This window comes from Odontomachus brunneus, unplaced genomic scaffold (genome assembly GCF_010583005.1).
Source record: "Odontomachus brunneus isolate Ranch 3 - 2012 unplaced genomic scaffold, Obru_v1 Obru_scaffold_214, whole genome shotgun sequence".
Taxonomy (NCBI): Eukaryota; Metazoa; Arthropoda; class Insecta; order Hymenoptera; family Formicidae; genus Odontomachus; species Odontomachus brunneus.
The window spans coordinates 215,628-225,837 of NW_022639664.1; the positions used below are offsets into that span (position 1 = coordinate 215,628).

A 10,210-nucleotide genomic window follows, 5' to 3' on the forward strand; every position below is an offset into this window, starting at 1 on the left:
AGTAAGCATCGGTGAATGTATCATTCTCCTTATTATCACTTTCACGCATTCGCGTAAACAATCGCAAACAATTCACATCGCGTCTCCAATCTCTCTTTATCCCCAAAATGTTACACTCGCGGGCGCGGAGAGAGACCAGACACACGAATATAGAAATGAACAAGAACTTTATTATAAAGCAACAGCAACATGATATATAAATTCTCTATTCAAGCCACACGTTCACACCGTTCGCAGGCTATCGAGAGACTCTCTTCTCAGCTGTTGTCAACAAACAAACCAGCCTCACGTAGCAACCGTTGCTACGTATCCCGGCTTGCAATCCGCGGACTTCAGGAGCGACGCGCTCGCAATACTGCGACGCGTTCGCAACAATATCAAAGTGTTTGTTTCACTGACATCGCAATATGTGTTGTTTACAAGTTTAATTTCCTGTAACAATCCATTTATGAGATGTGACTTATTCAATGTTTTTCAATTCATTTGTTTGTTTACTTTAATGTGCAAAATCATCGTTTTTGCATCTCCAGATTTTCCAACTTCAGTTCTATTTTGATGGTGAACGGTCTTTTGCCAGCAGTATAGTTAATTATGCCTAAAAAGGTAGAATTTTCGCTTGAAATCCGTGCACTAATTACTGCGAAACATCAAAATAACATGAGCAATCGCCAAATTGCCCGAGAAACGAAATTACCATGACGAACTGTTGATTATCATGTTTGTAAATTTAAAAGTGGTAAATTTAAACATTATCGAACAAAAAAACGGTTTGAAAGACCGCGCATCACAACTCCAGCTGAGGACCGAACATTGGTGATGTAACAACCGAATTCCGCGTGTCGGTTGTCGTGGATACCGTTGGATTCGCTGGTCGAAGTTCAGGTTCGGAAAATAATTGACACAAGACGCGTATTTTTTGTAATAAATAAAAATAACAAAAGAGTTTATTAGTCCTTTGAGAGTAGTATCAAACGAGTACATAGATCTCATAGGACGGCGCCAGTTACCGGGTCACGGTTTCGATAGGCCGCGATAGCTAAGACGGTAGGCGGAGCGTATAGCGCGAGCGCTACACTAGCCTCGGATATTTGGCAGGAGGTCGCGTGTCGATATTCGGCATTCACGATTCGCGATTCGGTCGGGCGGCCGGTCGCGGGAACCGCGCGGTGTCGACGGCGGTATATCCGTGTCGCAGCACGGCACGCTGTCTTCGCGCTCGCGGTGGAGACGCACTCGCTAGTGTGCTTGCTTCGCAGAAGTCGGGATCAGGAGCGAGTATCCGAGGTGTCGGCATATTCGCTCTCGGTCTTTATCGTCGAAAGGCTATGAACAAAAGTCGAGAAAGCTCGACAAAGCACAGCTAACATACTGGCTTCGGTCCTTATTCGTGGAATCAACGGGATGTGAACAAGAGTCGATAAAGATCGACAGAGCGCAGTTAACGTACAGGCTTCGGTCCTTGCTCGCGAGAATAGGAAACTGGATAGGTGCGGATGGCAGAAACGAGTCGGTCGTAATTCTTGCTTTCCGCTTTGCAGCATCGAGCTCGGTAGACGATTTAGATCGGTCTGGTTTCGAGTATTTCAGCGCCGCGGATTATATACATGGATCCGTTTTGTCTTGATCCGTTTTTTGCGCGCGTGATAGCGGCGCGCACTCACTTCGCGTGATCGATATCGCGCGGTCGTATATCGCGCGTCTGTTTTGTTTACGCGACATTGTTTAGCTAGGCTTTGCGGTGTTTGAGGTGGCGCAACGCGCCGGTGCACGGACTGGTGGTCAGTCGGGCTGGTTGCAGTGACGATGCGAGTGTGCATCGTCACATCCCCCCGCTTAGGATGTGTCGTCGGGGAGTCGTTGACACGCTCTCATCTATTCTATTAAAACGGAGCATCCATCTTCCTTCAGATATGCGCACACGGTATCGCCTGGACACGTATATCGCATAGTGCGGTACGTCGATCACCAGATCACTGGGCGTAGTTCCACCCGGATTGGTGGCGGTAGTGACGGCAGGATTAGACGTAACGGTTCGGACGGTGCTTGTCTGTCCGTCGTCACTCAGTCGATCTCCCGGGCGGCTGTTCCCTCTGCTGGTGTTGTTGCCCTTGGTGTATGTTTCGGCTTTGCTTTTGTTGCCAACATCCTTGGTCTTGGTGGCGATGTTGCTGCCGGTGCTGATGGCGGTGTTGCTGTCTGTTTTAGGTTTTGTTTGCGCTTGTGGTTTCCGGTTGTTATTGTGGCGGCTGCACGTCCTCGGCGCCCTGATGGTTGGGGCGGAGGAGCCGTTAGAAAGACGGCTTTCCTGCGCTGCGCGACGTCCGATCGCTAGATCCGCGTGCCCCTGGATGGCAGTGTGGGGATCGGTGCCCTGGTTGGTGTTGGTGTCTGAGCCGGCAGTATCTCGGCCCTCGGTTTCTTCGCCGGCGACGGAGTTGGCGGTTAAGGCGGATGTTCGGCCTGCGGTGTTGTCGACGGTTCTGGCGATGCTGCTGCTGCCTTGTTTTCTTCGTTGTCCGAGGACAGGAGGAGATCGGTCCAAAGGACGTCGACTCCTTCGATCGTGTAGATTTCCTGGGATGGCATCTTTCCTTGCTGCTGTCGTCAGGAATAGTGACGCTTCTGGTTTTTCGGTGCTTACTTATACCGTTCTGTGTTTATTCCGTTGTCTTATCTTTGCTGTCCTCCTCGGTATTATTGTTTTCCGGTTTTAAATCTTGTATGTATATGTGCCGGTGCCATCGACCATTTCTATCTTTTAGGTCGATAACAATCGGCAATATTATTTTTCTTATTGTCATTGGCCCTGAATATTTAGGAGCCAATTTCGCGTTAAACGCTTTACTCGACAATAGGTATTCCCGCTTCCACACCGTCTCGCCTATTTTTGGTCTCCAATCTTGTCGCCTGAGATTGTACTATTTTTCCTGACGTTGGAAAGCTTGTGCCAAATTTATTTTTACAAGTTCGTAGGCTTCCTTGAGTCGTCTTTGTTGTGTCGTCGGTTCTTCGCTTCCGCCGTTATTATTTGGCGTGATGTTTATTTCTCGGGAGCGGTGCACTTGGACACGGTGCATTTGGACACAGCCAATCACAGCACCGTGTGATTAGAGACATTTGTAGGGTCTCTTGGAACAGCGACTTGTGATTGGACTGTGTCCAATTGCCCCGTGTCCAACTGATATACACCCTTATTTCTCGCCCGCAGTTTAGATATGCGGGCGAGTATCCCGTAGATTCCTGGACTGCCATATTATATGCGAATTGTAGCGTCGGTAAATGTATGTCTCATTTACGGTGATCCCGTCCCACATATTGGGTCACCATGGTTTTCACTACTCTGTTGGTATTTTCTACTGGATTACAGTGGGTCGCATGGACGGGGGTGGTGCGATGTTTAATTTTAAACGTATTTAACAACCTTAATAGTTATTGGGGTTTTAATTGCATTCCATTATCCGATATTATTATTTGAGGACAGCCATGTCTATAGATTATATAGTCGGTTAGCGCTTGAGTTACAATGTTTGCCGTTGCTCGCCTTATCGGTCGCATTTATAGCTATTTCGTGAACCGGTCTTGCATCGTGAAGATCCACGTGTGACCATTATTTGATCCCGGTAAGGGCCCAATGAGATCCATGGTGATCTGTTGCCATGGACCTCCCACCGCGGTCGCGTGCATTCGCTCGGCTGATTTTACTTGATGTGCTTTATGAGTCAGGCATTTTTCGCAAGTTTAGACGTACTTTGCTATATCTCAGAACATACCTGGCCAGTAAAACCGCCGGGCTATGCGAGCAATTGTTTTTGCTATTCCCAGGTGGTCTGCGGTGGGTTCATCATGAAATTTCTTTGTAATTTCTATTCTCTCTTCTTTCGGTATACATTCTTTCCACTGATCCTCTACCCTTGTTTCTTTAAAGTCAAGGTCGTGGACAATGTGTCTTAACAGCTTTTCCTCTTGTACTTTATAGTCTGGTAGCGAAGTTGGGTTTTTAGCCACCTGGGATCTTAATTTTTGGTACCATTGATACTTTGGCGTTGCAAGGCTGCACACTTGCGATTGCCTGAACAGGGCATCGGCGACCGTGTTAAGATTGCCTCGGCGATATTGTATATCGAAATTATAATGCTGTAGTTCAATTAGCCACCTTGCAAGTCTTTCGGTTGGCGCCTCCAATTTTTGCAACCACCGGAGGGATTGGTGGTCCGTTATGACTGTAAATCGGTATCCCTCCAGGTAGTCTCGGAAGCGCCTTATTCCCCATACTACGGCGAGGCATTCTAACTCAGTCGCGCTATAATTTCGTTCGGCCCTGTCCAATGTTTGGCTTGCGTACGCGATTACTCTTTCCTCGCCGTCTAGTTGCTGCGTAAGTACGGCTCCCAGACCCTCCGTACTGGCATCGGTTTGGACGACAAATTTTTGTGAGAAGTCAGGACATGCTAACACTGATGTTGTTGTCAATTTGGTTGTCAATCCCCGGAACGCGTCTTCCTGTTCTTTTCTTCACTCCCATTTTGCATTTTTGCGGAGTATCTTTATGAGTGGGGCGGTGAGCGTGGAAAAAATTTAGTATAAATCGTCTATATCATGATGCTAATCCGACGAACTGCCTGACCTTTCTCACGGTATTTGGGGCCGGCCAATTTTTTATTGTGTTAATTTTTTCAGGGTCCGTTTGGATCCCTTTATTGTTGACAATATGTCCTAAGTATTTTAATTTTTCTACATAAAACCGGCATTTGTCTTTATTAATTTTTAACTTTGCGTTACGAAGTCGGTGGAACACCTCCGTGAGGTGTTTTATATGTGTGTTTTATATTTCTTTAAATGTCCTGCTTATGACAATTGTATCGTCCAAATACACCAGTACGTTTGGTTTTGGTTCAGGACTGAGTATCCTGTCGAGTAATCGTTGCGGACGCGGAATGCAAGCCGAACGGCATAACCTTGAAATGTAGCAGCCCTTTCCTTGGTACCGTGAATGCGGTCAATGGTCGGCTCGAGGGGGACAGTGGGATTTGCCAGTACCAGCTCTTTAAATCTAGAGTTGACAAATATTGAGCCCCGCGGAGCTTATGCAGTGTTGTCGTGATGTGTGGTAGTGGATATGCATCTTTTTCCGTTACTTCATTTAACTTGCGGAAATCTATGCAGAATCTGTGTGTTCCGTCTTTCTTTCTCACGATCACTACCGGTGAACTCCATGCGCTCCGCGATGGCTCAACTATTCCTTCCCGTAACGTGTCCTCCACCTCTTTATTTATCACCGCCTGCATTGCCGGATTTCGATATCTTTGCTTTATCGGTTTTGTATCTGTCAATTTTATATGATGTTGTATATATTGGGTTGTCGGCAAAGTCATGACACATTTTTGCAACAAATGGCGCTAGTTTATTTTTAGAAGTACTAGAGTCATTCACATCTATGTTATTGCTATGTCATTTGACAGCTGACAGTTCTAGCTTTATTTAAAAAAAAAAAAAAAAAAGAGATTTGATTGAGTTTTGGAGATTTTATAACAAATTGAAGATGGAAGACCAAACTGTATTTTTGCCATATATTACTGTTTTACTTCCGTAAAGGGAAGAACGCGCGTCAAGCTTGTGAAAAGTTGCGTAAAGTTTACGATGATAATGCTGTATAAGAACGTCAGTGCCAACGATGGTTCACGAAATTCCGTGCTGGTGATTTTGATCTCAAAGATGCTCCTTGGTCAGGGAGGCCTATCGAGGTTGATGACGATAAAATAAAGGCATTAATCGAGTCAAACCCACGTTACACGACACGAGAGATTGCAGAAACATTGAAGATCCATCATTCAAACGTTCACGACCATCTGAAGAAGCTGGGATATCTAAGCATGCTCGATATTTGGGTTCTTCATGAACTCAAAGAAGTTCATTTGATGGCGCGTATAAACATCTGCGATATGCTCATTAAACGTGAGGAAAACGATCCTTTTTTTAAGCGACTGATAACTGGTGATGAGAAGTGGATTATTTACAACAATGTGGTGCGCAACTGGTTTTAGTCCCGACGTGATGATTTGCCTCAAACGATCGAAAGCAAACATTCATCAGAAGAAAGTTATGCTCTCAGTGTGGCGAGATTTTAAAGGTGTCGTGTTTTTTGAGCTCCTACCAAGGAACTAAACAATCAATTCGAATATGTACTATCGGCAATTGGACAGTTTAAACGAATCCATCATCCAGAAACGTCCAGAGCTCGTTAATCGTAAAGGAGTTATATTCCATCACGACAACACGAGACCATACACAAGTTTGATAAAAAATTATTGGAGCTTGGATGGGATGTGTTGGCACACCCACCATACTCGCTTGACCTTGCGCCATCAGACTTCCACTTGTTTCGCTCTCTTCAAAACTCCTTGCGTGGTATACCGTTCAATTCAGATGAGGCTGTAAATCAGCACCCTGTTCAATTTTTCGCCAGGTCCTTCTATGAACGAGGCATTATGAAACTCACTGAAAGATGGCAAAAGGTTATCGAGCAATATATAATTGATTGAACTTTGTTCTTTATATAAATAAATGACCTTTGAAAAACATAGAAAAAATAGTCATGACTTTTCCGACAATCCAATAGTTTGCCGGTCCTTGTATTTGGTCGAATAGTTGTATTTTCCTTGCCAAAAAGCGTTTAAGTGTCTTGTCTTTCTGTTTTGTTCGTTGCGTCCCTTGTCTATGTCTATCGTGCATATGTTTGGCTGTTCTTTTGGAATCGTACGTGGCGGTGGCGGTAACGTCAATTGTAAGTCAGCCCATAATAGTAAGTCTGTCCCGATAATTATTGGGCACCCGAGATTTGGTAGAAATCTTTAATTGCCGTCGGTATTCTTGTTCTTGTATTTTCAATTTTACGTTTACTGCCCCTGTTATGTCTGTTGTCATTCCGTTGGCTAGTTCGTACGTTATCGTTCGTCTTTCTTATTGTTAGTCGTAGTTTTCGCGCTGTTTCTGGCTTTATGAACGATGTTTCTGACCAGCGCCTCTATTTTCTGTTCGTTTATCGTAACTGTAATGAACGGTCTCGGCGTGTATTTTATTATAATTGGATTTGTTGGGCCAAGTTTCTTTTTGGAACTAAAAATTTGAAGTTTTTGGTAACCGGCGCCGTGTCTTCGTTCGTAGGTCAGCAGGGGAGCAAGTTTCCGAGCAATATTGGTGTCATCTGTGAAACACGGTAGAGGCTTTGTAATGGTCTGGAGGTGTTTTGGTAGACTGTCGGTGGGCAATATTCAGAATTAAGGAAATAATGAAAAAAAAAAACAGTACTTGGAAATTCTACAATAGCAAATGTTGTCATCTGGGTCTCATATTTTAAGTAAAAAATTTATTTTCCAACACGACAATGACCCAAAATATTCCTCAAAAATCTGTAATGAGTATTTGAACGAGTTAAAAGAAGAGAATAAACTCAAAGTAATGGATTGGCCATCGCAATCCTCAGACCTCAATTCGATCAAGTTATTGTGGGACGAGCTCGACCAAAGCGTCCGAAAACAGTGCCCCACGTTTACGGAAACATTGTGGAAGATGCTTGAAGATGCGTGAAATAAAATCACGATCGAAACATTATTGCGAACGAAGACACGGTGCCGGTTACCAAAAACTTCAAATTTTTATTCATTACTCCATAAGACATTTTTCCAGTTTTCAATTGTCTTTGTATTTTTTTTCCCATTGCAACTTTTTTACTTTATTAATCTTCTTCAAAAGTGGTTTCTTAATCGCAATTCTTTCATGAAGACCTGTTCCTGCAAGACGATGTTTTACAATGGTGGTACTAATTGAAGTATCCTGATGTAAGTTAACGCGCGAAGCGATTTTCGATGCAGTTAAACGCCTGTTACGTTTGGAGCAAACCATCAAACTGTTAAAAAGGATGCCGAGGATTTGCAGAGCTGTCATTAAAAACAAAGGCACATTGACGAGGTCAAACTCTAATTAGACTTTTAATATTTGTTTTCTCATGTTGTGTATTACTTTTTACTTTTAAATATAAATATTTTCCACTTAAAATTTCTTAATTTTTTTTCCTTACAATAGTTTAAAATTTACGAATACTTATGGACGGTAGTATATATCGAGAGTAGTTTGATATGGAATTTTAACGGATTTTTTATAGGGTCGATATGATAAATAATTATATTAAAATTACAATACTCGTTAAATTATAATTGACATATAACGTCAGAATGATGTAATATTATGATATCAATCGGAGGTCATATAAATGATCATATGTAAAGTGGTTATCTTAACAACATGTGACTAAAAATGACTAATTTGAAACGTCAAAATAACGTGTGTTTGCTACTTGGGAAAGAAAATAATGTTTTTGCATTTCCAAATAATATAGATAGAATAGGATAGACGAGAAGAAAGGATAAATAACAAGAAAGTATAGAAAGGAAAGATACAAACTATAGATCCAAAGAATACAATATAAAGAATAGAACATAAGAAAAGAAACATAATGTATAGAGGGATAAAATGTGCATAGGCTCGAAATTACATCACTATTGTTGCCTCCTGCCATCTCTGCCTTTATGTCAAAATAAATTTAGCACGCAACTCGTATCCGATAGAATAAACATTTTTTAAAATTACTAAAAAACTAATTCTATTGTATGCGAGATATGTTGCAAAATTTATTGAGAAAAATTGTAATCTTCAATTTACTAACTGTGCAGATTACAACTCTGTGTCGCATTGAACTGAGTAGCTGTCAAAGAATCAAAGAGTAGATATGACAAATATGAACACCGTGGGAAAAGAGATCGACAATTATAATCAGGTAATTAAATTGGACTAATATTACCACATATTAATTTCCTTTTATGCAAAGTGTATCCTAGAACAACTTTCGGCACTCTTATAAAGGCATATTATAAATTGAGGTAAACATAAAAATCTTATATCGTTTTATATTATTCGCATTATTTATTGAGATATTAATTAAAGAAGATTTGCGAATTACATTACATGAGATATGATAGATAAGCTGTAGTGATGACATCTGCTATTGTGTATGCTTGTACATTAGGTCCAACTCAATAAAAAAATTCCTTCACCATTGTCCTAATATTTCTGTAGATTTTTAATTATTAATTAAAGGAATTGGCGAATAATTACATACGATAATATTATAATATTATAATTATCTTATTAGGAACTAAAAATCTTCAAAGTTATTAAGAAAAAAGGTAGAGCATTTTTTTATTCAATTTGATCTAATGTACAAACACACAACAGCATACATTACCACTATAGCTTATTTATCATATTGTGCGTCATCATTCAACAATCTTTTTTAATTAATATCTCGATAATTATTGGGAATATCACAAAATGGTATAGGACAGAGTTCGGAATTAGTTGCCTATTTCGACCGATTCTCAGAAGCTATGCCTTCTATCTTCCCTTTGCCGCGAGCGGGATATGAAAATGACGTTCGCGTTTCCAAGCTTGAAGCTGCGACTGGCCGCGACCATCACTTTCGCGGCCCGCTCGCGGCAAAGAGAAGGCGTAGCTCTCGAGAATCGGCCGAAATGGGCAATTCCGAGCTCTGGTATAGGACTTCACTTTAATCCATACTATGCTTTCACAAGAGCGTCGAAACGTGTTCTGGGATATCTTATATATATTTCTTTATATTTATAATTTTTTTGTATATATTTTTATTTTATGTAATTAACCCTTTCAAAACAGACTCATGGGTCAAATGTGTTCAAGCGATATCAAGTAAGAATTTACATACTAGATTTGAGGCTTTCACAGCCATTGATACAATGTCTAGGTATAGCTTCCGGAATGGAGCCGTGTCTTGAATCAGCGATATGCCGACGTTTCGCAAACGTTGCAGTTTGCATCATCAGGGCTGAGAACTCTGATACTGAGCTCTCTTGGTTAAAGGTAGTCCTTATAACATCCAGCATAGAGAAGAAAACATCTTCTTTTCTGAAAAATGCAGGTCTCCCTCTTCAAACTATCAAGTATTTAACCCCTCAAGATTCTTCAGCACCTAGACTCTACGGGAGCGGTGCACTTGGACACGGTGCCTTTGGACACAGCCAATCACAGCACCGTGTGATTAGAGACATTTGTAGGGTCCCTTGGAACAGCGACTTGTGATTGGACTGTGTCCAATTGCCCCGTGTCCAACTGATATACACCC

General features: G+C 41.8%; 1 protein-coding gene across 3 annotated transcripts in view; it reads left to right on the forward strand.

The window, feature by feature from the left end:
• LOC116852314 (short-chain dehydrogenase/reductase family 16C member 6-like) overlaps positions 1-10,210 on the forward strand; it is a 194,878-nt gene that overhangs the window by 44,000 nt on the left and 140,668 nt on the right. For all 3 annotated transcript variants that reach the window (XM_032832523.1, XM_032832525.1, XM_032832524.1), the window contains one exon: positions 8,727-8,830. In XM_032832523.1, the coding sequence (XP_032688414.1) occupies positions 8,783-8,830 (48 nt within the window). In that variant the 5' untranslated portion in view covers positions 8,727-8,782. The remainder of the gene's footprint in view (positions 1-8,726; positions 8,831-10,210) is intronic.